We start from the raw sequence: 27,758 nt of genomic DNA, 5'->3' as shown, positions 1-27,758 counted from the left end.
GTATTTTTAGTTTTTAGTTTCTATTTATTATTTTTTAATTTGTAGCAGACTTATTTGGCAACCAGACCTGTCCTGAATAGACACAGGGCAATTTATGGTCTTTCTTTATTCTACTTATAATTGTGAATATTCATACTTTTCATTGCAAAATTAGGATAGCTTGGATAAAAAGCATGTACTGTTAATAAATAGACTCCAAATCTCAGTGACTTAACACAGTATGTCCAGTACAAGGAGGGGGAGAACAGTGTTACCCACAGTTACTTAGCAACCTGGATTGAGGGAGACTCCTGTCCTAGGACATGTACCTGCCAGGGAAGAGAGTATAGAACTTGATTCTGTTCCTAGCTCTTGGTCAGAACTAGGGACAAAACCCCCAAACTAACTTTTAAGAGGTCAAGGAAATACTTGAGCATTCTGCCTCTACCATAGTACTGTCTCAGACACCCCCCACTCCACTCCCTGGGGAGGCATGACATGATTTATAGAACATGTACCATACTACACCTCTAAATCCAAAACATGCATTCTGAAACACTTTTGGCCCCAAGAATTTTGGCTAAAGGATAATGGACCTGTATTACCATTTACCAACCACTTGTATATCAGGTACTGTTCTAATCACTTTACCCAATTATATGATTTAATTCTTTTGATAATTCCATAAATTGGATACTATCATTCTCACTTTACAGATGAGGAAACTAAGTCATAGGTTAAGTATGAGGCTGCAGTGCCATTACTTTTTTTTTTTTTTTTCCCCCTGAGATGGAGTCTTGCTCTATCACCCAGGCTGGAGTGCAGTGGCGTGATCTTGGCTCGCTGCAATCTCCACTTCCTGGGTTCAAGCAATTCTCCTACCTCAGCCTCCCGAATAGCTGAGATTACAGGTGGCTGCCACCACACCCTGCTAATTTTTGTATTTTTAGTAGAGATGGGGTTTCACCATGTTGGCCAGGCTGGTCTCGAACTCCTGACCTCGTGATCTGCCCTCCTTGGCCTCCCAAAGTGCTGGGATTACAAGGCCACCATGCCCAGCCTAGTGTAATTAGGTTAAATGGCAAAAACTGCAATTACTTTTGCACCAACCTAAGTTCGAGGTTACACAGCTAGGAAGTTGTAGAGCCAAGATTTGAAGCAGGCAGTTGGACTCCAGTGCTACATTCTTAACAACTACATATTGGCCTCAGATACGTGACAAGCAGATGAGCCTTGCTTCAGTGATTGGGGCTACATATAGAGATTGAGGAATCGTCTATTTGGAGGCCCACTGAGAAGTTGTATGCAGAGCAGGAGAAAGCCAGAAGTCAGAAGTTGCAAGGTTGAGGAATGGTCACGTGTTTGGGGAGGGGTGGGAGAGGGCATGAACAAGAGGAACCAGCAAAGAAGCAGAAGTGGTCAGAGTGGTAGCAGGTTCCCTGTGCTGGGATAGAGTCACAGAAGTTGGAAATAGAGTTGGCCACCCACCAGTGTGAAATGCCTCAGAAAGGACAAGAAGAATGGCTAGCTGGAAGGCATTGAATCAGATTATCTTTATCTGAACTTCCCTTATCTATGGCTTATTATGGTCAACCTGACGGGTGAAATTCAGATTTAGGAACTCAGAAGATTTGGGCATATCATGTGGTTCATGGAAGCTCGTAAGGCTGTCATGGCATCAAAGAAGCATCTTTGTTTACACTGCTTTTTAGTCACAGGCTTGGTTAGTCTTAAGTAGCAGTGATTTGTGGTTTGGAACAAAAGTTTAATTCCCTTTCTGAATAAATTCATGTAGAGCAGTGCTCAGGTTATGGCTCGTTATGAAATAAATTTAGTTCCTTCAGTTCCATAAAGGGACTGAGGAGATTCCTTCATTAGTATATCTAAATATAATGTTGTCCCAGGGCTGGGCGCAGTGGCTCACGCCTGTAGTCCGAGCACTTTGGGAAGCCAAGGTGGGTGGATCGCTTGAGGTCAAGAGTTCGAGACCAACCTGGCCAACATGGTGAAACCTCGTCTCTACTAAAAATACAAAAATTATCCAGGCATGGTGGTGCATGCCTGTAATCCCAGCTACTCGGGAGGCTGAGGCAGGAGAATCACTTGAACCCAGGAGACAGAGGCTGCAGTGAGCTGAGATCGCGCCACTGCACTCCAGCCTGAGCAACAGAGCGAGACTCTGTCTCCAAAAATAAAATAAAATAAATAAAATAAAATAAAAAAGTTGTCCCAGTTTAAGAATGAAAGCTGTTGTGTGTGTGTGTTTTAACCTTGTTTTTTTTTTTGTTTTTGTTTTTGTTTTTTTCAATTTATTTTTGAGACAGAATCCTTGCTCTATCACCCAGGCTGGAGTCCAGTGGCGTGATCATGGCTCACTGCAACCTCAAGCCCCCTGGGCTCAAGCAATCCTCTTGCCTCAGCTTCCCAAGTAGCTAAGACTACAGGCATGTGCCACCACAACCAGCTAATTGTTGTATTTTTTGTAGAGATGGCGTTTTGCTATGTCGCCCAGACTGATCTCAAATTCCTGGGCTCAAGCAATCCTCAAACCTCGGCTTCCCAAAGTGTTGGGATTAGAAGCGTGAGCTACCACACCTGGCCCAAAACTTCTAAAAATGAAAAAAAAAAAAAAATTAGACAAAAAACAAAAACCTGAGGAAATGTGTGAATAAACTATGGACTTTAGTTGATATTGATTAATTAATTGTAACAAAAAGAAATACACCATAGTAATGTAAGATACTAATAATAGGGGAAACTAGCTGGGTGTGGTGGCTCATGCCTGTAATCCCAGCACTTTGGGAGGCTGAGGTGGACAGATTGCTTGAGCCCGGGAGTTTGAGACTAGCCTGGGCAACATGGCAAGACCCCATCTCTCCAAAAAGTTACAGATTAGCCCAGTGTGGCGACATGTGTCTGTCTGTAGTCCCAGCTACGTGGGAGGCTGAGGTGGGAGAATCAATCACCTGTGCCCGGGGAAGTCAAGGCTGCAGTGAGCCGTGATAGTACCACTGCACTCCAGCTTGGGTGGCAGGAGTAAGACCCTGTCTCAATAATAACAATAATAATAATAATAGGGGAAACTGTGTACAAAGGGGAGAAGGATATATCAGAACTCTGCTCTATACGCTCAGTTTTTCTGTAAATCTAAAACTGTTCTAAAAATAAAATTTATTAAAATAATAGAGCTACAGCAAGGTATGCTGGGCTGTAGGCAGGAACAGGTAAAAGGATGTGTCACCCACCTGCAGGGGCAGACAGGACTACAAACTTCATAGAGCACTTGGGATACTCCAGATCCAGTTGAGGAAATAGTGTGGGAAGCTGGAGGCCACACATCAGAGCATGGCAACTCTGCTTTAGAGGACTCTTGTCATGGTAATTGTTTAGAATTTCAGGGGAATGAGAAAAAGAAGATAGTGAAAATCTGTTCTCAGTGCCTATGTGACACTTAAGTTGTAGCATAGCGCGGTAGTTAAGAGTCAGGCTTCCAGGGTTCAAATCCTACCTCTTCCTTTACAAGCGATATGACCTGACCTTGGGGGAACTTACTTAATCTTGTTGTAACTCAGTTATTTTCTGTAAAATAGGGATAATAATGGTACTTGTTTTGAGGATCAGTTTAATTAATATATGTAAACACGCTTGGAACAATGCTTGGTTAGTGGTAAATGCTCAATAAACATTAGCTATTATCATTATTATTAATGGATAAAGTGGTCCATGTGTTATCTTAAAGGATAAGAAGGCTATATCAGGGCTGTATTTTTTTTGAGACAGGGTCTCACTCTGTTACCCAGACTGGAGTGCAACGGCACTGTCTCAGCTCACTGCAACCTCTGCCTCCTAGGTTCAAGCGATTCTCCTGCCTCAGCCTCCCGAGTAGTTGGGATTACAGGTGTGTGCCACTACTCACAGCACATTTTTTGTATTTTAAGTAGAGATGGGGTTTCACCGTGTTGGCCTGGCTGGCCTCGAACTCCTGACCTCCAGTGATCTGCCCTCCTCGGCCTCCCAGAGTGCTGGGATTACAGTTGTGAGCCACTGCACCTGGCCTTTAATTGCAATTTTAAATGAATAAAGTAAATTTTCTCAGTTTTAATTTTGAATATGGTAAATACCAATAGATACAATCCACATAAGCAAAAGCTCTTTGGGGTCTTCAATAATTTTTACAGTGTAAATTAGAACCACTCTTGTAATTCATTGAACTGGAAGAGAAGTCTAGTCCCCTAATGCCTTGGGAAAAGGGAGTCCTTTAGGCATCTACCCTTCCTTTCAAACTCACTCCCTTTTCTGTCATCTTCTCTGTTTGCTGTGTGTTCCTCGTCTTCAAATACTCTTAAGCCCTCTTTCTTCCAAGCCACAGCCTATTAATTTGTCTTCTTCAATATAATTTTTCTTCATCGACTATGACTTCATTCTTTCCTTTATCTCTATTACTTGCTGGTTTCCTGCCCATCTTACCTATCTTTTCCTCTACACCTGTTCTTCTGTAATATCTCTCTCCTTTCCCTGTCATTTTTTAAACTCCCTCAAGTTGTTTGTTTGCTCTTCTGCAATATCTCTTCCTCCTTAATTTGTTCTTTGTCATTTTAACACTTCTACTTCCTCTTATTTCTCATATTTATACTTAGTTCTGTTCTTCAATTCATTCAACCACTTAACAGATATTATTAAGCACAAATATTATATGCCATTTCCTTTGCCTGACACTGGGGATATAGAAACATGATAGACCTCGGGAGGCCGAGGCAAGAGAATTGCTTGAACCCAGTAGGCGGAGGTTGCGGCGAGCCGATATTGTGCTACTGCACTCCAACCTGGGTGACAGAGTGAGACTCCATCTCAAAAAAAGAGAAACATGATAGACCTGATCTCTGCTCTCCTGCAGTTGACAGGCTACTCATGATGGTCATTTCGGAAAAGGCTGGGAACAGTGTATAAGGTCCTACTTTACCCCCAGTGGGGTAGCTTTGGGAGGGTCGTGGGAAATCAATGATGGTGGTACCAATGGCAGCAGCAGCAAAAACCAAATATTGCATGCCTATTATGTGTCAGGTATTTTACTTACATTTAGTTGTCATAAGAACTCTGCAAGGTATGTTTAGGCTTACTCTACAGATGGAAAAACTAAGACTCACAGAGGATAAGTAACTTGCCTGTGGTCATATAGCTAGAAAGCATCAGCAGCAAAATTTCTTTTTTGTCTTCAGTCACATCGGCCAACAAGGAAAGGTATCATGGTCAGGAGGTGATAGAGTGGGAGAAACTTCCAGAGCCAATTGTAGAAATAGGGTGTGTATGAAGCTAGAAACAGCATGTCACAGCATAGCAACTGAGCTGGGCAGCCACCTAGGGATCTTACCCTAAGAGCTTTGTTGTCCCCGATGTTAGAACTGGAAGTTTTAACTCATTGGAAAGGAATGCCCATGCCCATCTGGGAAGAGAAGCTGGACCAGGAGCCATCAGGGATGTATGCCTAATGTTGCTAACGGACAGCCCAAGGCTTACTTGGCAATGGCAGTAGTGACACATTCCAGAGAATTCTCTAACCTGTCTATTATTCTTTTTGGCAGAGTGACGTCAGAATCAAGTTTGAGCACAACGGGGAGAGGCGGTAAGTCTGCCTTCTGATGAGTAGTTGTTTTCATGTATGCCAAAGTTCTCAGATAGCATTGAGTTCATGGAAGTCATTCCCCTGTCCTGATCCCTGTGGGGCCACTGGCTGGGTAATAGGGTGGATTGGGCATAAAGGGAGGAAAGTTTCACCCTTGTCTTGGCCTACTAATTGAACCTTGTTCCTATCTTAGCATTGGAAGCCATTTCAACTGCTGATGTTTTACTATTCTGCTCTATTCTGCTGCTGTGAGGTCTGACATTTTATTAGGAAGTGACGACTCTGGCCCTACTCAGAGTCATGGCTTTCAGACACACTGACACTGTGTCACCTGTGGGCATTAGAGGGAGGGCAGGATTCTCCTGTGATATGGTGCCATTACTATTCCCAGTAGAGCAGCCCTGGGTTTGTCCACGTCAAGGGTCAGGTTGGTGAGTTAGAAGTTTCTTCATGATGTCTCTAGGTCATGGGAAGCTGCACCAAGTCCATCAGTTGTAAAAGATTTTAGCTCCTTTGAGGACATAGAAAGAGGGAGTTTTTCGGTCTGTGTTCTCAATCTTACCTCATTAGGGAAGTTAAAGTAATGTTACAAAACTCTTCTGTCCTTTTCTCCATTGTCAGTATTTTCATTATTGTTATTTTTTGTGGGAAGCCAAGGTAGAAGTTCTCAGTAGAAAAAATGTGGCTGTACTTAATTTCTGAAGTTATTTAAGGAAAACATTCAGAAAGCACAAAGAACTCTGGTCATGGGATATTTGAGACCTTGCATGTTTGTGCATGTGTGGCACATGTACACATAAATGTGCCTTTTGGTGTTTTTTCCACTCTTTGCCTTTCTTTCCCATTGATATACTCCCCCCGCCACCCCCAGCTTTCCTTTGCTTTGAGCATTTGTACAGGTGAAGAGCATACCCATTAGTATGAGGTCTTCCTACTTTAAGAATCTCACCACAGGACCTTAGTACCTCTAAACATTCTTGATTCTGGTAGTTCTCTGCAGTTGGTACCTTTCAGCCTGCTTTGCAGCTGGCTCCAGAGGAGACCTGTGGCTACTATTCTCCCTTTAAAATACACATTCACAAGCCTACAAGGTTGTCAGAGGCAGCCCGGTGGAAACATTGTGGAAAGTGTGGTCTGCAGAGCCAGGGTCCTTCTGCTCCCATGTGAGTTCCAGGCCTGGAGGGAGGAAGGTCTGAGCTCTGTCCCCAGCTGCTCTTCCTGTGGCCTGCCATTAGCAGAGAAGTTAAATTGTCACTTCATTGTTGCTACTTTTCACACTTTCCAACCTGAGTTTTAAAGGGATGGCCAAACTCAGAGCAACAGTTTTCAATCAAAAGCACAATTGTGTTGGAGCCCAATTATGCAGTTAGGCTCTCCTGAATTCCCTGTTCCCAAAGTGGTATGCAGTTACAGTGAGCAGGCTTACACTGAGAAAGTGTATGTGTTTGGTTTCAGAGAAGCTGCCAGATTGAAACCACAAATATTTAAGGTGGTCAGGCAGGAATGGCCTTCTGAAGCCCTGAGCAGCAGAACGTTGCTATCAAGGTTTTGAAAATGGTGCGTTCTCTTTTTATGGAGCTGTTTTCAGGAGCCATGGCATTTCAGTGTTTGTGTACTATATGTGGAATTGAGGACTTTATAAAGTTGGTGCAGGGAAGCCAGCAGAGTTAGTACTCTGTGCCACACAGCTCTAGTTTCATGTATTTCATGTCAGGATTTTGTAGAGAATGTCATTGTGGGCATTTTTAACTTTTTACCTGGAATATGGGTAGTATTTATCTAAATGTAGGCCCTTATAGAATTAGAATTCACAGGAAAGAAGTCATGACTTTTCCCACTTATCCATGACAGGTATTCATTCTGGTGGGCTGACTTTCCCATTACTTTGAGAGTATGGGGACCAGACCCCTGACTGTCCTCCCTCTTGACCTCAGGAGGGCTGGGGAGAAGGATTGTAGATTAAGATCTCCTTCCCTTTGGAAATGTTAATGATACACTGATGGGGGTGGTTGCACAGGTGTTAGACCTCTCTTTGAAGCACTGGCCTAAAAATGCCTGTTATTCAATAGGATGGCAGCAGCTTAGATCTTACCCAATCTGGAAGTCCTGGCCTCTGATCTTGACCAGACTTTCAAGCTGCTTTTGTGGGTTTTGAATGGCTCATTGCCAGGCCAAATGCAGAAGAATTTATCTCTGATCATGATCCTTTTTCATTAGTGTGCTAGGGACATCTGAGTGGACTTCTGGTATTTTATCCAGAAAGGCTGGACCCTTTTGAACTGTTGCTGAGGCCTTGAAGAAGGAGGGGTATGATTTGCTATTAGGCATTAATAGAAAGCTATCCTCTCAAAAGGCTTCAAAAAACACCTCTGTCTAGAGAATCCATCTAGATAGCACCTAACAGTATCATTGCTTGGGACAGTTGATTTGGAAGAAAAAATATAATTACAGTCTGGGCCGGGCGTGGTGGCTTACGCCTGTAATCCCAGCACTTTGGGAGGGTGAGGTGGGCAGATAACAAGGTCAGGAGTTCGAGACCAGCCTGACCAATATGGTGAAACCCCGTCTCTACTAAAAATACAAAAATTAGCCGGGCGTGGTGGCCGGCACCTGTAGTCCCAGCTACTCGGGAGGCTAAGGCAGGAGAATCGCTTGAACCTGGGAGGTGGAGATTGCAGTGAGCCGAGTTCGAGCCACTGCACTGTAGCCTGGGGGACAGAGTGAGACTCCATCACACACACACACACAAAAGAATTACAGTCTGAATGGATTTCCTAGTGGAGATGAAACTAATTTGGTTAGCAGTATAATTTCCAAAAATGAAAGGTGGAAAGGACAAAGGAAAAAACATGAAAGAATTATCTTCTTGAGATGTTAGGCTTTGTGTGAAGGATAGATTATGGTTTATATTAATAGTCTATCAATGTTGCCCAGTGAAACTTTCTGTTATAATGGAAATGTTCTATATCTGTGCTGTCCAGTATACATATGGCTGCTGTACATGTGGCTAGTGAGCATTTGAAATGTGGTTGGTGAGACAGAGAAACCTTTTTCTTTTAAGACAGGGTCTCTGGGCCAGGTACAGAGGCTCATGCCTATAATCCCAGCACTTTGGGAGGCTGAGGCAGGAAGATTACCTGAGGTCAGGAGTTCGAGACCAGCCTGGCCAACATGGTGAAACCCTGTCTCTACTAAAAATACAAAAATTAGCTGGGTGTGGTGGTGCACGCATGTAGTCCCAGCTACTCGGGAGGCTGAGGCAGGAGAATGGCGTGAACCCGGGAGGTGGAGCTTGCAGTGAGCCGAGATTGCGCCACTCCAGCCTGGGCGACAGAGCAAGACTTCATCTCAAAAAAAAAAAAAAAAATAGACAGGGTCTCTTGCCCAGGCTGGAGTACAGTGGCGTGATTGTGGAGCCTCCACCTCCTGGGCTCAAGCAGTTCTCCTGCCTCAACCTCCCAGGTGCCTGGGACAACAGGCACACTGCCACAGCCAGGTAATTTTTGTAGAGACAGGGTTTTGCCATGTTGCCCAGGCTGGTTTCAAACTCCTGGACTCAAGCTATCCGACTGCCTTGGCCTTCCAGAGTTCTGGGATTATAGGCATGAGCCACTGTACCTGTTCAGGAACCAATTTTCAGTTTAATCAATTTAAATTTAAATAGTCATATGTGGCTAATGGCTGCCATATTGAATAGTGCAGATACAGTTCTAGATGATGAAGGCTTTTATGGTTCTCACCGATTTAAGCCAACCTGTCACAGAAGAACATTAAAGAAATTATCTGGTCAGATTTTATTAAAACCCAATGGTTTAGATCCCTCTCTCTTGAGGCTTATTGCTTCTTCCTCTGGTTACACCACTTCCCACTCTGGGGGAGCAGGGAAGATGAGAAAGAACCACACACTTCTTCCTCTCAGCATGGAAGAGGACAAGAACTGTGCAGGCCCATGGCTGAATATTGCCTGCTCCAACACGCACTAGTCTGATTTTATCCTATTTAGGTGTACTAAGAGATGAAGGTTGTTTTAATAGGCATTTCTCCAGTCACATTGAGCATCTTTTCATGTGTTTTATTAGCCACTTACAATTCTTCTGTGAATTGTCTAATCTTTTGCCTTTTCTATTAGATTGTTTGTCTTTTATTGATTTTTTACAAGTATTTTCTCAAAGTTTGATATTTGTTTAACTGTGTTGATGGCTTATTTTGCAATCATTTTTTTTTTTTTTTGAGACAGAGTTTATTTATTTATTTATTTTTTTGAGACAGAGTCTCTCACGCTGTTGCCCAGGCTGGAGTGCAGTGGTGTGATCTCAGCTCACTGCAACTGCTGCCTCCTGGGTTCAAGTGATTCTTCTGCTTCAGCCTCCCAAGTAGCTGGGATTACAGGGCATGTGCCACCACACCCAGGTAATTTTTAAATTTTTAGTAGAGATGGGGTTTTGCCATGTTGGCCAGGCTAGTCTTGAACTCCTGACCTCAGGTGATCCACCCACCTCAGCCTCCCAAAGTGCTGGGATTACAGGCATGAGCCATCATGCCTGGCTTGTCTTCTGTATTTTATGTTATGGTTAGGAAGACCTCTCTCTCTCTCTTTCTCTCTCTCTCTCTATATGTGTGTATATATATATATATATATATATATATGTATTTTTTTTTTTTTTTTTTTTAAGACAGGGTCTCATTCTGTCACCTAGGCTGGAGTATAGTGGCATGATCACAGCTCACTACAGCCTTGACCTCCTGGGCTCAAGTGATCCTCCCACCTCAGCCTCCCAAGTAGCTGGGACTATAGGCATGTACTATCACACCTGGCTAATTTTTTAAAAAAAATTTTAGTAGACAAGCGGGCTCACTATCTTGCCCAGGCTGATCTTGAGCTCCTAGCCTCAAGTGAGCCTCCTACCTTGGCCTCCCAAAGTGCCTGGCCCCCAAGATTTTTTTTAATTCTGTATTTTCTTATATAAATTTGAGAGTATGTGTGTGTATGAGTTTCTTTCTGATATTCTTTTCTGTTTAATTTGTCTCTGATTATTTTTAATCATCTATGTTTTAGAGTATTGGGTTGAACCCATATAAAATGGTTGGCCATCGGTAGTCTCATATAGTTCAACCTAATACATTGATTAAAACTTTTTATTGGCCAAGCATAGTGGCTTACACCTATAATACCAGCACTTTGGAAGGCTGACGTGGGAGGATTGCCTGAGTTCAGAGGTTTGAGATCAGCCTGGGCAACTTATTGAGGCCCATCCCTACAAAAAATAAAAAATTAGCCAGTGCATGCCAGTAGTCCCAGCTACTTGGGAAGCTGAGGCAGGAGGATCGCCTGAGCCCCAGAGGTTGAAGCTGCAGTGAGCCGTTATCATGCCACTGCACTCCAGGCTAGGTGACAGAACGAGACTCTGTTTCAAAACAAACAAGCAAACAAAAAACCCACAACTTTTTATTATGGAAATTTCAAGCACACACAAAAGTAGACAGAGTATTAAACTGAACTCCCATGGACCTGTCACCCAGCTTCAACATTACTAACATTTTCCCAGTCTTGTTTTATCAATTCCCACTTTTAAATTTTGCTGAAGTATTTCATAACAAATCATATTTTATACCTCTTTGGATGAGTCCTTACTCTACCTTATATTTGTAGAAATTGTTCTTCGAACTGACCTAATGAGTCTCTCCAGAAAAGCTTTAATGTCAATACTACTTACATGCACAGATACATCACTGGTTAAGAAAACTGATCAGGCATATCACCAACTCAAGGGGGAATTCCTGTGACTCCGTAGTAGAAAATCTTAATTCTGAGGAAAATCAGTATGGAGATTCTTACGGCATCTCAAAGATGAACAATGGAAAAGACCTTTCAAGTCGTGGAGTTGAGGCCCTTAGGAGTTGAGGCCATGTTTTCAGGACTGCTACTCCAGTCTCTACGTTTTCTAGCTTATTTCCTAAATAATTTCTTTCTTTCAACTTTTATTTAAGTTCTGGGGTACATGTGTAGGATGTGCAGGTTTGTTACATAGTTAAACGTGTGCCATGGTGGTTTGCTACATGGATTAATCCATCACCTATGTATAAAGCCCAGTAGGCATTAGCTATTCTTCCTGATGCTCTCCCTCCCCAAGTCCCTACAACACCGGTGTGTATTGTCCCCCCCCGCATGTGTCCGTGTGTTCTCATCGTTGGAACATAGTTTTTAAATCTAGTGGCTTCTTTTGTCATTGGCAGAAGAGTCTAAGTTGAAGTGGCAGATGAATGGTTGGGATTGAGCAATAGTTGTGGGTACTGTTGTCAAACCTGATAGATAGATGCTCAGAGGGTGAAAGGTAACGGTAGAGAAGAGGAAAAAAGGAAACAATCGGGAAAAGGCAAATTGAGTGAAAGAAAGCAGAATCCTATGTTGAGAAGAAAGGAAGAATATACTCAGACCATTGCTTTTTAAACCCTACATTTTAAGTATACAATTAACCAACCTTTCTTTCTGTTTCTTTTCAGAATTATAGCGTTCAGCCGGCCTGTGAAATACGAAGATGTGGAGCACAAGGTGACAACAGTATTTGGACAACCTCTTGATCTACATTACATGAACAATGAGGTGAGAAGGCAGATGGATGGGGCAGGGACAAGAGGGGCAGATGCCTACCTTTTTTCTCTCTGTTTAACAGAGCCTTTAAAGTTTGTTTCTCTAATATCATCTGCAGGTTTTCATTTCTAGACCCCTTTTCTTAATTCCAACAACTCTGGGATTTCTGTGTTTTACTACATGGGAGATTACTCAGCCATCTCAGCCATCTTCATTCCCCCTACTTAATCAGTGCAGATAGCTCTAATATTCCATGGTGGAATCAGGTATGGTACCAGGGCTAGGGCTTATATTGTCTCCTTTACATTTTGTAGGAGTATCTTATTTTTTTTCCCCCAGCACAGCCTTAACAAGAATCCAGAGGGTTTAGCAGGGGCTAGGGAGGTATAAAAAACCAGTGAGTAGGTCATCTATTACAGTCATAAATGCAGGATTCTTCTCTCAGAGTTTCTTCTGATTGGAGCTTATTTGTTTCAAATGTTAGCACCTGCTCCAATAAGTTCTTTAACTCCTCCTCCTCCTCACTCCACCCCAGCAGTCCTTATTTACTTCTACTTTGAATATCACCCAGGAAGGAATTCTTTTGACTGTCAGTTTCTGGGCTGCTTTCCCAGCTCCAAGAAGAATATTAAAGACTACAATCAGCTTAGGCTGGTGCTTTGCAGTGTATTTATGCTGAGTAAAGAACGTGTACCTCGAGCAAACTGAGTTAGGGGTGCAAGACAAGAAAGCTGGGCAACATCATGACCCTTGGAGAACCAGATCATCACTGTGTAGTTTTATTTTATTTGATGAGGAGTTAAAATTTTTCTTTCAGTAAAGACTTTTCTGAATGATTTAGTACTCTTTTCTTTTTCAGTTAATATTTCCATTAAGAATTCCTGATGTTTCTTTATTCTAAAGCCACATATAAATCATTGTTATTATTTTAGTTCATACATGTCTTAACATACTCTACTAATGTTAATGATCAGGAGTTGACTAACTTACATTTGATTAATTTAAAATCCCTCTATTCTGTTCTTTTGTTTGCCCTTGAAACCCTGCACTGTCAGGATCTAAGAATCCCAAATGAAAAATCTACTGAGATTTTATTTATTTATGTCTTTGTAATTATAGTTTTATTGAGATTAAAAAATTTATCGGCCGGGCGCGGTGGCTCACGCCTGTAATCCCAGCACTTTGGGAGGCCGAGGCAGGTGGATCATGAGGTCAGGGGTTCGAGACTCAACCTGACCAACATGGTGAAACCCTGTCTCTACTAAAAATACAAAAATTAGCTGGGCTTGGTGGCGGGTGCCTGTAATCCCAGCTACTCAGCAGGCTGAGGCAGGAGAATTGCTTGAACCCGGGAGGCGGAGGTTGCAGTGAGCAGAGATCATGCCACTGCACTCCAGCCTGGGCAACAGAGTGAGACTCTGTCTCAAAAAAAAAAAAAAAAAAAATTTATCATCTAAAAGTATACCATTCAGTGGTTTTTAGTATGCTGATAGAGTTGTGTAACCAACACCACTATCTAATTCCAGAACATTTTCTTTTTTTTTCTGAGACAGAGTCTTGCTCTGTCACCCAGGCTGGAGTGCAGTGGCGCAAATACGGCTCACTGCACCCTTGACCTCCTGCACTCAAGCCATCCCCCCACCTCAGCCCCTCAAGTAGCTGGGACTACAGGCACACACCACCACACCCAGCTAATTTTTCTGTATTTTTTTATGGAGGCAGGGTTTCACCATGTTGCCCAGGCTGGTCTCAAATTCCTGAGCTCAAGCGACCTGCCTGCCTCAGCCTCCCAAAGTGCTGGGATTACAGGCATGAGCCACCGCACTTGGCCTCAAAGAGAAACCCTGTACCTGTTAGCAGTTATTCCCCTTTCTCTCCTCTTCCCAGCTCTTGGTAAGCACTTATCTTTCTGTCTCTTTGGATTTACCTATTCTGAACATTTCGTGTAGTGGAATCATACAGTACATGACCTTTTTTGTCTGGCTTCTTTGACTAAGCATATGTTTTCAAGGGTCATCTGTGCGTGTTGTCAGTATGTCATTCTATTTTATGGCTGAATAATAAATATTCCATTTATGGATATACCACATTTTGTGTATCTATTCATCTATTGATAGACATTTGGGTTGTTTTCATTTTTTGGTGATTAAATAGTGCTGCTATGAACATTTGTATACAAGTGTTTAAATGAACATATGTTTTCAATTCTATAAGGTATATACCTAGGCATGGAATTTCTGGGTCATAAGATAACTCTAACTTTTTGAGGAACTGCCCAGCTTTTCTATAATGGTTGCACAATTTTACAGTCCCACTAGCAACTTATGAGTGTATTAGTCTATTCTCATTCTGCTGTAAAAAACTGCCTGAGACTGGGTAATTTATAAAGGAAACAGGTGGCTAGGTGCAGTGACTCAGGCCTGTTAATCCCAGCACTTTGGGAGGCTGAGGCGGGCAGATCACGAGGTCAGGAGTTCAAGACCAGCCTGGCCAACATGGTGAAACCCTGTCTCTGCTACTAATACAAAAATTAGCTGGACATGGTGGCGCACACCTGTAGTCCCAGCTACTCAGGAGGCTGACGCTACAGAAGAATTACTTGAACCCGGGAGGCGGAGGTTGCAATGAGCCGAGATTGCGCCACTGCACTCCGGCCTGGGCGACAGAGTTGAGACTCCGTCTCAAAAAAAAAAAAATTTTTTTTTTTTTTAAATAAATAAAGGAAAGAGGTTTAATTGACTCACAGTTCAGCATGGCTGGGGAGGCCTAGCAAACTTACAGTCATGACGGAAGGGAAAGCAAACACGTCCTTCGCGTGGCAACAGGAGAGAGAAGGGCCAAGCAAATGAGAAAAAGCCTCCTATAAAACCATCAGATCTCATGAGAACAGCAGCATGGGGGTAACCACCCCCGTGATTCAGTTACCTCCCACCAGGTCCCTGCCACGACACATGGGGATTATTGGAACTACAATTCAATATGGGATTTGGGTGGGGACACAGCCAAACCATATCAATGAGGGCTGCAGTTTCTCCACCATGCTTACCAACATTTGTTATTTTCTTTTTTTTAATAGCCATCCTAGTAGGTGTAAAGTGATATGTCACTGTGGGTTTTGTTTTTGTTTTTGGTTTGAGACAGGGTTTCACTTTGTTGCCCAGACCAGAGTGCAGTGTGCAATCATGGCTCACTGCAGTCTCGACATCCTGGGTTGAAGTGATCCCCCCACCTCAGTTTCCCCAGTAACTGGGACTATAAGCACATGCCACCACACTGAGCTAATTAAAAATAAATTTTTGTGGCCGGGCGCGGTGGCTCACGCTTGTAATCCCAGCACTTTGGGAGGCCGAGGCGGGTGGATCACGAGGTCAGGAGATCGAGACCACGGTGAAACTCCGTCTCTACTAAAAATACAAAAAAATTAGCCGGGCTTGGTGGCGGGCACCTGTAGTCCCAGCTACTCGGAGAGGCTGAGGCAGGAGAATGGCGTGAACCCGGGAGGCGGAGCTTGCAGTGAGCCGAGACTGCACCACTGCACTCCAGCCCGGGCGACAGAGCGAGACTCCGTCTCAAAAAAAAAAAAAAAAAAAAAAAAAAAATTTTGTAGAGATGGGGGTCTCACTATTTTGCCCAGGCTAGTCTTAAACTCCTGGCCTCAAGTGATCCTCCCGCTTCAGCCTCCTAGGATTACAGGTGTGAGCCACTATCCCCAGCCTACTTGTTTTTTTTTATTTAACTCCCTTCCCAACCATTCTTATTTAACTCCCTTCCGAACCATTCTTATTTATTCCCACTTTGAATGTCCACAGGAAGAAATTCTTTTGCAATATAATATGATTTGCAGAACATTCTCCCATTCCATAAGTAGTTTTGAGATTTTATTTTAAATATGTACTGTTTTTGGCCAGGCGCAGTGGTTCATGCCTGTAATGCCAGCACTTTGAGAGGCTGAGGCGGGAAGATCTCTTGAGCTCAGGAGTTCAAGACCAGCCTGGACAACATGGTGAAACCCCATCTCTACAAAAAGTACAAAAATTAGTCAGGTGTGGTGCCTCATGCCTGTAATCCCAGCTACTTGAGAGGCTGAGGCAGGAGGACCACTTTAGCCCAGGAGGTGGAGGTTGCTGTGAGCTGAGATCATGCCACTGCACTCCAGCCTGGGCAACAGAGGGAGATGCTGTCTCAAAAAAAAAAAAAAAATCTTGTATTATAAATTGGGAACTGTATGAGTTAATTGGACTTTTGCTTGATTTTGTGTTTACCATACATGTATAAAATCTGGCCAAGCATGGTGGCTCACTCCTGTAATCCCACCACTTTGGTAGGCTGAGGCAGGCAGATTACTTGAGGTCAGGAGTTCAAGACCAACCTGACCAATATGGCAAAACCTAGTCTGTACTAAAAAAAAAAAAAAAAAAAAAATTAGTGGGGAGTGGTGATGTGCACCTGTAATCCCAGCTACTCTGGAGGCTAAGGCAGGAGAATTGCTTGAACCCAGGAGGTGGACGTTGCAGTGAGTTGAGATTGTGCCACTGCACTCCAGCCTGGGCGACAGAGTAAGACTCTCTCTCCAAAAAATAATAAGAATAAGATCTGACATTTGCTAGGTCCTAGGCAAGGCATACGTTTGCATCTTATGAATCTCCTAATACCAAGTATTCATAACATGCTCTGCTTTTTGCAGTGAGTGAGACCTATTTGTACCCTCAGGGACCTTCTATTTAATACTTCACTGGAACGTATGAGTGTATTAGTCTGTTCTCACACTGCTGTAAAAGACTGCCCAAGACTGGGTAATTTATAAAGGAAAGAGGTTTAATTGACTCACAGTTCAGCATGGCTGGAGAGGCCTCAGGAAACTTATAATCATGACGGAAGGGAAAGCAAACACGTCCTTCATGTGGCGACAGGAGAGAGAAGTGCCGAGCAAAGGGGGAAAAGCACCGTGAGAATGGAGGAGGTAGTTTTCAGGTTCTAGTCGCTGACTTTTCCCTTAAACAGAAAGATACTAAACTGTGCTATGCAGTCTAAATTTGTGTTTTTATTTGTATAACAATTTTCATCCTCTGACCATCCCTCCACCCCTCCTCTTCCTTTTCTGCATGTTCTATTAATGTCAGCACAATTGGAGATAGAGTGGGACATGATCCTACTTAATTTGGAAAAGAATATGGGGGCTATAACTGTTTGCAACTTGATGATGTTTTTGGAGAAGAAGCTCTTCTCAGAAAGTGTCTCACAACAGGGTACTGAGGTATGCTACAGCATGGATGAACTAAAAACATTAAGTGAAAGAAGCGAGATGAGAAAGATTGAATCTTTATGAATTGAATTGAATATGTATGAACTGTATGAGTCTAAATGGAATGAAATGTCCAGAAAAGGCAAATCAATAGAGATAGAGAGTAGTGGTTGCCTGGGGCTGGAGGTGGGAAGGAGGAGTGACCATAAATGGGCACAAGAGATCCTGTTGGAGTTCTGGAAATGTTTTAAAATTGGATTATGATGATGGTTGCACAACTATGTAAAGGTACTACAAATTTTTGAATTGTACATTTAGAGAAAAAAATCTCTATAGTTTCAACTAGATATTTTAAGACCCCATAGTATCCAGTGAGATTGTTTTCCTCCAAACTTATTTTTATTTTTTGTTTATTTCTGCAAAGTGAAACATTGAGATAAACTTCTGTTTTATATTATTTCCCTTTTCTGTGTCTTGTATCACAGCTCTCCATCCTGCTGAAAAACCAAGATGATCTTGATAAAGCAATTGACATTTTGGATAGAAGCTCAAGCATGAAAAGCCTTAGGATATTGCTGTTGTCCCAGGACAGAAACCATGTAAGTAGCCCCTGTCATGGTCTGGCAGCTGAAGACAAAGCTTGCTTTCCTTCAGGAACTTCTCTTGCCTCCTTGACAGACGTTTTCGTTCCTCAGCCACTGCCAAATTGAGAGCATAAGCACAGCACAGCCCACTTGTCAGTGGCCAGTGAACATTCTTCATTTGATTTCACCGAAAAGCCAGATTGTCAGTGTTAACATTGCATCTAAAGGTTATTTGACTTATGGTGAGGGAGGAAGGAAAATACTTTAAGATAAAGAATAAAATTCTTGTGCTCTAAATTTATGTTTTTTCAATTAGATTTTGACCCCAACGAGAGAAATTTGATTCGTTTGGCGGTGCTGATTAGGAAAGACTGTCAAAGATTTGAGACTGTCATGCTTTATAAACCCAACTCCCACAACACCTTGCCTTTCCCTTGGAACACTTGTAGGAAACAAACTTTTCCTTTTGTTCAGTGGAAAAATCCATGGGTTGGGGGCCTCTTATAACTTATCAGCTGCTGCTTTACCCAATGGCAGGCAGTCTGTGGGGTGTCAGAAGTGGGGAATTATCCCTTATGCACAGTTTCCTCTCCTGAAGAATTCCTGGAGGCCCGCATTTCACAAGAATGCTTGCAATCTGTATCTGTCTTCCAATTACTGATTCCTCTACCAGTTTTCTTTTTTTTTTTTTTTTTTTTTTTTTGAGACAGAGTCTCGCTCTGTCACCCAGGCTGGAGTGCAGTGGCGCAATCTCGGCTCACTGCAAGCTCCACCTCCCGGGTTCACGCCATTCTCCTGCCTCAGCCTCTCTGAGTAGCTGGGACTACAGGCGCCCGCCACCGCGCCCGGCTAATTTTTTGTATTTTTTAGTAGAGACGGGGTTTCACCGTGGTCTCGATCTCCTGACCTCGTGATCCGCCCGCCTCGGCCTCCCAAAGTGCTGGGATTACAAGCGTGAGCCACCGCGCCCGGCCTCCTCTACCAGTTTTCTTCAGATGCATGTTTCTGAACGTTTCTTGGCACCATTTCCTTTTCTTATGCTTGACAGCCTTTCCTTTTCTTTATGTGGACAGCCAACATGGCAGCATAAGTATGGGTGTAGTGACTAGGACAAAGTTTAGGTGGAATGCTGCTCATGCTGACCATTTCTTTTCCTTTTTTTTTTTTTCCAGGTTAATTATTTTTTCCAATTTATTGTGGTAAAATACACATAACATAAAATTTAGCATCTTAACTTTCGTTTTGTTTGTTTTTTTTAGGACTAGAAGGAATTTTATTAATTTTTTTTGCACACAAAACAATAAACATTTTCTAAAAATACATACAAACAAAAAGATGCATATCAAACATATTAGGAAGGTTGCACATGGGAAGACGGGGAATAGAAATGGGAGGTGGGAATTAAAGAAAATAAATGAGAGAGGGACTTTGTATGGATCAATGATAATAACTCAATCTTCTATTTGACAAAGAAGAAGGAGAAGGAAGAGGAAGAAAAAGAAAGTGGGATAAAGGATCAGAAAGGGAGGAAAATAGAAAAAATTAGAATATGACTCCAGGGTAGACCTGTTTTGTTGTTGCTGGGTTGGTTGGTTGGTTTGTCTGTTGTATTTTTCATATGTTTCGCCATGTTGGCCAGGCTGGTCTCGAACTCCTGGCCTCAAATGATCTGACTGCCTTGGCCTCCCAAAGTGCTGGGATTACAGGTGTGAGCCACCACGCCCGGCCCCAGAAGAGGGATCTTAGAATTATTGTAGTCCTTGGGAAACCTTACCCAGGTTCCTCCACAGTTGGAAATCATTAGAAGCCAAGCAGAAGTATAATATTGTCCATGAGGAGAACTTGTGAGATGTTGTATCATTCTGTTCCCTGCAGCTTCGAAGACAACTGAGCTAGCAAACGTCCAGAAGACAAAATTTTCAAGGAGTTGGAGTCACTTTCATATATGAACAGTGTAAAAGTTTAGAACGCTTGACCTGGCGTGGTGGCTCATGCCTATAATCCCAGCACTTTGGGAGGCTGAGGTGGGTGGATCACTTGAGGTCAGGAATTTGATACCGGCCTGACCAACATGGTGAAACCCTGTATCTACTAAAAATGCAAAATTAGCTGAGCATGGTGGCTCATGCCTGCAATCCCAGCTACTCGGGAGGCTGAGGCAGGAGAATTGCTTGAACCTGGGAGGTGGAGGTTGCAGTGAGCCGAGATTGTGCCATTGCACTCCAGTCTGGGCGATGAGCAAAACTCCGTCTCAAAAAAAAAAAAAAGTTTAGAACTCTTTAGTCAGGAAAGACAGCCTAAGCATATATAATCAAAGTCTTTAAAGCATCTAAGAGCATGGATAATGAAGACACAGATTTATTCACCTAATCTCAATTTGGATGAACTCCTTGAATATTGAGCATTATCTTAGAACAAAAAAGAAATAATTTGCATAACAAGTGATAAACCAGCCTGGGTAACATAGCAAGACCCCCATCTTTACAAAAGTTTTAAAATCAGTCGTGGTGGCAAATGCCTGCAATTCCACCTACCTGGGAGGCTGAGGCGGGAGGATCACTTGAGCCAAGGGATTCCAGGCTGCAATGAGCTATGATTGCACCACTGCACTCCAACCTGGATGATTGAGCAAGACCCTGTCTCAAAAAGAAAAAAGATGATATATGTGGCATCTATTATTCTGAAATTGTATAGCTTCAAAGCAGATTTTAAAAAGGGCTTTAATAAATTCATGGATGATAAAGCTGTAAATTTAATTAAATCACCTCAGATGCTTTCACAGCTATCATAACTATCATGGTCTTCCATGCAAATATCTCTTGGTACCACCATTAAAACAGAGGACTGGACAGGATGCTCTTGGTGATCCAGTGTGCCATTTCTTACCTTACATTCCCATGTAACAAACTAAAGCAACCCCTCTCCCCGTTTTACCTCCTCCCTGCATCGTTGAATCACTTGCCAAATCTTTTATTGAGATAATTTGTGGGTAGACTTTTGTAACTTATTTTTCTGCTGATCTCCTATCTTCCAGTCACTGAAATCTTGACGCACATGGTTTCCTGGTAATTTTTCATATTGTTTGTGTTAGCACAGCACACTTCTACCCAGAGTCCTTTAGTGAGGTGTTCATGGAATGGTCAAACACCATATTCTATTTGTTGTCTTTAGAATGTTCTGCTAGCTACACAGTTCATACCTATGGGCTCTCCTGTCACGGAGACAGTCCCCTTATATTCTCAGGCATAGTCCCACCTTCCTCCTTCCTCTTTTTCCCCACTTCTGAGTCTTATTCAAGGTGTCCTAAACCCTTGAAGCAACCTCATTTTTATTTACCATACCATTCCCTTTTGCCCCCTTAAATTGAGGTTTTCAAAATTTGGCTGAATATTAAAAAATATCAGTGCTTGGACTCTATGTCCAGAGGTTCTGTTGATCTGAGGTGTCAAAATCTCCACAGGCAGCTGGGCACGGTCGCTCACAAAGACGAGGTGCATGATGAGCACCCTGCCACCTGCCTGAATGCAGGGCCTTACACATAGTGGGAATTCAATAAATCATGGCAACATGAATTTGAAATGTGTACCAAAGGACATACAATCTAAACCCTCAATTAAAAAATCTAAAAGCTAGGCTGGGAGTGGCTCATGCCTATAATCCCAGCACTTTGGGAGGCCAAGGCGGGCAGATCACCTGAGGTCAGGAGTTTGAGACCAGTCTGACCAACATGGAGAAACCCCATCTCTACTAAAAATGCAAAAAATTAGCTGGGCGTGGTGGCACATGCCTGTAATCCCAGCTACTCAGGAGGCTGAGGCAGGAAAATCACTTGAACCCGGGAGGCAGAGGTTGCAGTGAGCCGAGATCGTGCCATTGCACTCCTAGCCTGGGCAGCAAGAGTGAAACTCCGTCTCAAAAAAAAAAAAAAAAAAAAAAAACATTAGCCGGGCATGGTGGTGCGTGCCTGTGATCAGGAGGTGGGGACAGGAGAATCACCTGAACCCGGGAGGCAGGTTCTGTCTCTAATAAAAGTACAAAAAATTAGCCGGGCGTGGTGGTGGGCGCCTCTAGTCCCTGCTACTCGGGAGGCTGAGGCAGGAGAATGGCGTGAACCCGGGAGGCGGAGCTTGCAGTGAGCCAGGATCGCGCCACTGCACTCCAGCCTGGGCGCAGAGCGAGACTCTGTCTCAAAAAAAAAAAAGCTCCACAGGCAATTCTCATGGGCAGCTAGGGTTGAGAACCATTACCTGCAATTGAGGCATGACTCACTTCTAAGACGTGGCTACTCAAAGTGTGGCCCGTGGAACAGCAGTGTCAGCATCACCTGGAAGCTGATTAGAAATGCAGGCTCTGAGCTCCTCCCCAGACCTACCGAATCAGAATCTGCACTTTAACAAGATTGCAGGTGATTCATATATACATTAAAGGGTGAGAAGCTCTGCTTTGAGACCTTCACTGATTCTCTTCACCTGCTTTCTAACCTGTTGTCACAACCTCAGCCTTTTCTTTTACAAATCTATGCTTGTGCTGGCCATTGAAATTCAGCTTTTAGATTTTTTATTTATTTTATTTTATTTTATTTTTTGAGACGGAGTCTTGCTCTGTCGCCCAGGCTGGAGTGCAGTGGCGCGATCTTGGCTCACTGCAAGCTCCACCTCCCGGGTTCATGCCATTCTCCTGCCTCAGCCTCCCGAGTAGCTGGGACTACAGTTGCCCGCCACCACACCCAGCTAATTTTTTGTATTTTTATTAGAGACAGGGTTCCACTGTGCTAGCCAGGATGGTCTCGATCTCCTGACCTCATGATCTGCCCGCCTCAGCCTCCCAAAGTGCTGGGATTATAGGCATGAGCCACTCCCAGCCTAGCTTTTAGATTTTTTAATTGAGGGTTTAGATTGTATGTCCTTTGGTACACATTTCAAATTCATGTTGCCATGATTTATTGAATTCCCACTATGTGTAAGGCCCTGCATTCAGGCAGGTGGCAGGGTGCTCATCATGCACCTCGTCTTTGTGAGTTCAAGACTGTGACCCTCCCTTGCCCTTCACTTGCCTGCCTGCCCAATATGTGGCTTTGACTGTTGTTTCCTTTTTGACCCTTAGCAGAGAGCTATTGCACATCGGAGGCTTCAGCAAGAACATTCACTTCCCCTTGGTTCTGACTTCCCGTTAGAGCAAGACAGTTTTTCAAGACAACCTGCATGTGATAAAGTCTGGCATGGGGACTACGGGAGGTTGCTTGGCAGCTGAACTCTCCCCTGAGAGCGGGAAACCTTTTTCCTGGAGGACAGGATATAGAGTTTGTTTAGATCGGACTTTTTTTGTTAGGGGGAGGTAGAGGAGACAGAGGAGCAAGTAGAAACTTTGAACCAACTTGTTTGTAAATCCTGAGCTCTCACCCCCACTCTCACCAGTGCCCTGCTTATTTGTAATAGCATCCTGACATCACTCAATTACCTCCAGGATTTAGTTTTAAGCTTTCTCAGTGCAAAGGCCCCCCTTTGTTGCTTAGTTTTCTCTGGTGGCTGGACTGGGCCCGGTGGAAAGAGTGGGTGGGTGCTGAGAGGATTGCTGACCCTCCTCTCAGGCCCTTGACCTCTCTCTGGCAGAATGGTACTTATGATAGCTTTTCCCAATTGAACATGATCCTGAGATGATTTACATGTAAACCCTGGAATCTTCTTAATTTTCAGGGAGTGATTATGGTTGGGAAAAAGAAGCATATTGAGCTACTTTTAAACATACATATATAAGCTGGGCATGGTAGCATATACGTATAGTCTCAGCTAACCCGGAGGCTGAGGTGGGAGGATCCTTTGAGCCCAGGTGTTTGAGTCCAGCCTGGGCAACATAGCAAGACTCTGTATCAATCAATCAATCAGTCAATAAGATAAATACATTTATAGCAACCAGAATTTTGTTGGGGAGGGAAGTTGCCATCATTCACTCTCCATTCTCACTCCCTCCTCTGCAGAAATAATTTTCTGCTACTCTTCCTAAACTCTCTGGAGAATTTTATGAGAGGGTATTTACAGCTCTCTTTTCTGTTTTGCAGATTATTACAGGAATGCCTGTTATTCCTCCATGTCTGGATCATCACCTGTTAAACTGGGGCACTAGGTCTCAGCGCTCATACATTATTGAAGCTGTAAAACTACCTTGAGCGAATAGTGGTTTGCTGAGACAAATAGAGGAGTGAGATTTGGGGGAAAGTTGGGTAACTCATGTATTAAAAGCATGAAGGTGACTGAGCCTGCAGGGAGTCCTTAGGAAAAGGGTGAGAAGGCCTTGATAGGCCTGACTGTGTAAAGATGTAGCTCAGCCTTTTTCCTCTTCTTTTACAGAACAGTTCCTCTCCCCACTCTGGGGTGTCCAGACAGGTGCGGATCAAGGCTTCCCAGTCCGCAGGGGATATAAATACTATCTACCAGCCTCCCGAGCCAAGAAGCAGGCACCTCTCTGTCAGTGAGTATTTCATCCCTTTTTTCTCCCCCTCTATTTTATCTGCCCACATTTAAAAAAAAAAAAAGTATTTGTTAATTAAATAATCATCAAATATTTATTGACTATTACTCTGTGTAGAGTAATCCTTTATGCCTTTATTTTATTTAGAGAGGAAGGGCAAAGAAATAACTGGGATGGTATCCTGACTCTCAAGCAACTTAAAATATAATGAAATAGTAGTGTGATTAAATTCCTTTTAAACATCCCTGAAAAAGTGATCGCCTCAGACATCTGCTTGAAAACTTCCAGCTGTGTTTACACTCACTTTTGACCATTCTTGTGAAGAATAGAGACTTGTAAAGTTAGGAATCAGGTCTAAGTTTGAATTTTGACCTTAAACCTCTTGCTTATGATTCCTGAGAAGTCTTTATACTTCAGGGAAGATGCCGACCAATGAAACTTTTGAGAGAGTCAAGCTAAGTTGTCTGGGAAAGAAAGGAGACTACTGACATAGTACAGTCATTTCTCTGTATTTGTAGGGGATTGGTTCCAGACCCCTGTGGATGCCAAGATCTGTGGATGCTCAAGTCCCTGAAATAAAATAGTGTAGTATTTGCGTATAACCTACCCACATCCTCCCTTATAGTTTAAATCATCTCTGGGTTATTTATAATACCTAATATGATGTAAATACTATGTAAATAGTTCTTTTTTTTTTATTTTTATTTTTTTTGAGACGGAGTCTCTGTGGCCCAGGCTGGAGTGCAGTGGCGCAATCTTGGCTCACTGCAAGCTCCGCCTCCCGGGTTCAAGCAATTCTTCTGCCTCAGCCTCTCCGAGTAGCTGGGACTACAGGCGCCCGCCACCACGCCCGACTAATTTTTTTGTATTTTAGTAGAGACGGGGTTTCACCGTGGTCTCGATCTCCTGACCTCGTGATCCACCCGCCTCGGCCTCCCAAAGTGCTGGGATTACAAATGTGAGCCACCGTGCCCGGCCGTAAATAGTTCTTATGCTGTATTTTTATTTGTATTTTTTTTGCTATTTTTTTTTTATAATTTTCCACATATTCTCAATCTGTGGTTGGTTGAATCCACAGATGCAGAACCTGCAGATATGGAGGGCCAACTGTATATACAACCCTCTGCTAACTAGTCAGAAAGCTCTGTGGCTGCTACCAGTCCTTCCCAGGACAGGAATCTAAATCAGGCCTGTGCATTATTACTAGTTAACCCAGGATTCCTGTGGATCCCACTTTTGAGAGTCTGGGGAGAAAGCCCCCATTTCTTGAATTGTGGAACATGTATCAAAAGGGAAATCTGGTCTTATCAAACATCGTGTTGAGCCTGCTGCCTTAATGTTTTGGAGACCCCTGCTGCTGCTAGAAAGCCAGCTTTGCCCTTATCCATATAGGTAGAATTGCTTCAAATTGAATTGTCCTCTGAAGATCCTGATGAGCTTGAGAGATCTAAGCACTGATCCTGTTGCTGAGTTTGTCTGTTTGCAATATGCCTCCTGAGGGAGTTGCAGGAAAAATATGTTACTGAGGTACTGACTTTGCCTTACTGAGTAACTTCTGGAATCCAGGCAAGTACTGGTAGTAAGTATTGCCAGGCTGAAAGTCTGTATATGAATTTCAGATTTCTGTAGATAATTGGGGAATGTGTTGGTTGAGGAGGGAGAGCTAGTACCCTAGCAAGGAGAGCCTAGCCACAGCGTCTCTGGCCCTGGAATCTATGTGCCTCAGAGCCTGGGAAGCTCTGCCAGCTTGGCCTCTTTTCCATAGTCCTTGTAGAGATCGAGGGGATGGAGGTGGGCAGCATGGTCCCTTGTAATCAGTAAGGATTGATGGGGCAGTAACTGGGTCTCCTGAGCCTATGATATGTGCATGGAGGCAGGGGCTAAATACTCAGCCACTGGACCCTTTCTCCATGTTACTGGGAGCTATATATGGAAATGATTTTCCTGGCTGAGAATGCTGAGGAATGATATTTCTGTGAAGTAGTTCCTGTTTATCTGGAAAATGGGCAACACAGCCTCTTAGCATACCTAGATCCTGGCTTCCTTCATTCAGCAAAGCGTTAAGTACCAGCCATTGGGCTGAGATGAATGCTGCAGTGAAACATTTGGAAGACCAAGGGTGGCTGGAGCAGATTCCGCTTGGGAGAGAGGGGCTTTCACAGAAAAGGTAACATCAGAGCTGACACTCCAAGGAAGATTTACTGAGCATCAAGTAGAGAGAGATATCTCAGGCATAGTAAGGAGCACCTGCCAGGCATGATCGCAAAAGAACTTGGTGGGTTCCAAGAACCCCAGGGGCTTTGCAGTGTGTTTGGGGTAAGGTAGATTATTACTAGTTAACCCAGGATTCCTGTGGATCCCACTTTTGAGAGTCTGGGGAGAAAGCCCCCATTTCTTGAATTGTGGAACTTGTATCAAAAGGGAAATCTGGTCTTATCAAACATCGTGTTTGGGCCCATTGAGAATGGGCTGAGCCTGTGAGCCTTTCCATAGAGCCAAGAAATGGGAGAGATGATTTCTAAGTGGAATGATCTGGAAAATGCATTCTGAGGGGAGCTGTTCCAGCTGGACCTTGAAAGATTATGGAGGATTTCCATAGGGGACAAGGGGAGAGAGGGCTTTTAGACTATGTCTGTGGAGAGCTCACTATCCTTCAGGTGCAGGCTGGCTGATACATTTGGAGGAGGAACAGAGAAGGCCAAGGATGGATGCCTGGGTGTTTTCTAAGGGACTCTCAACTGCACTCAGACTTTTTTGGTAGGCAGTGGGAAGCCACTGAAAATGTTTGCACCTTATACCCATCACCACTATAATATTTATCATGTTGTCTTTTTTTCTTTTTTCTTTTTTCTTTTCGAGACAGAGTCTCACTCTGTCACCCAGGCTGGAGTGCATCAATGCCATCTCGGCTCACTGCAACCCCTGCTTCATGCTCTCAAGCAGTTCTTCTGCCTCAGCCTATCACAGGTGCACACCACCACTCCCCACTAATTTTTGTGTTTTTAGTAGAGGTGGGATTTCGCCATGTTGGCCAGGCTGGTCTGACTCCTGACCTCAGATGATCACCTGCCTCGGCCTCCCAAAGTGTTGGGATTACAGGCGTGAGCCACCATGCCCCAACCTATCATGTCGTCTTATCTCTCTTCCATCATACTACATTTTTGTTCATTCATTCAAAAGATAATTACTGGCTGGGCATGGTGGCTTATGCCTGTAATCCCAGCACTTTAGGAGGCCAGGATGGGTGGATTGCTTGAGCCTCAGGAGTTTGAGACTAGC

The 27,758-nt window shown here is 43.5% G+C and overlaps 1 protein-coding gene across 4 annotated transcripts in view; it reads left to right on the top strand.

Annotated features, from left to right (window-relative positions):
- The window catches only part of MAP3K3 (mitogen-activated protein kinase kinase kinase 3), a 73,180-nt gene that overhangs the window by 18,637 nt on the left and 26,785 nt on the right, over window positions 1–27,758 (top strand). For all 4 annotated transcript variants that reach the window (XM_030799305.1, XM_030799309.1, XM_030799308.1 and 1 more), the window contains 4 exons: window positions 5,559–5,599; window positions 12,101–12,200; window positions 17,916–18,029; window positions 24,359–24,479. In XM_030799305.1, the coding sequence (XP_030655165.1) occupies window positions 5,559–5,599; window positions 12,101–12,200; window positions 17,916–18,029; window positions 24,359–24,479 (376 nt within the window). The remainder of the gene's footprint in view (window positions 1–5,558; window positions 5,600–12,100; window positions 12,201–17,915; window positions 18,030–24,358; window positions 24,480–27,758) is intronic.

The sequence above is a fragment of the Nomascus leucogenys genome, chromosome 19 (assembly GCF_006542625.1).
Source record: "Nomascus leucogenys isolate Asia chromosome 19, Asia_NLE_v1, whole genome shotgun sequence".
Taxonomy (NCBI): domain Eukaryota; kingdom Metazoa; phylum Chordata; class Mammalia; order Primates; family Hylobatidae; genus Nomascus; species Nomascus leucogenys.
The sequence above is the reverse complement of the archived record's forward strand: the minus strand, read 5'-3'. Positions and strand labels throughout refer to the sequence as shown.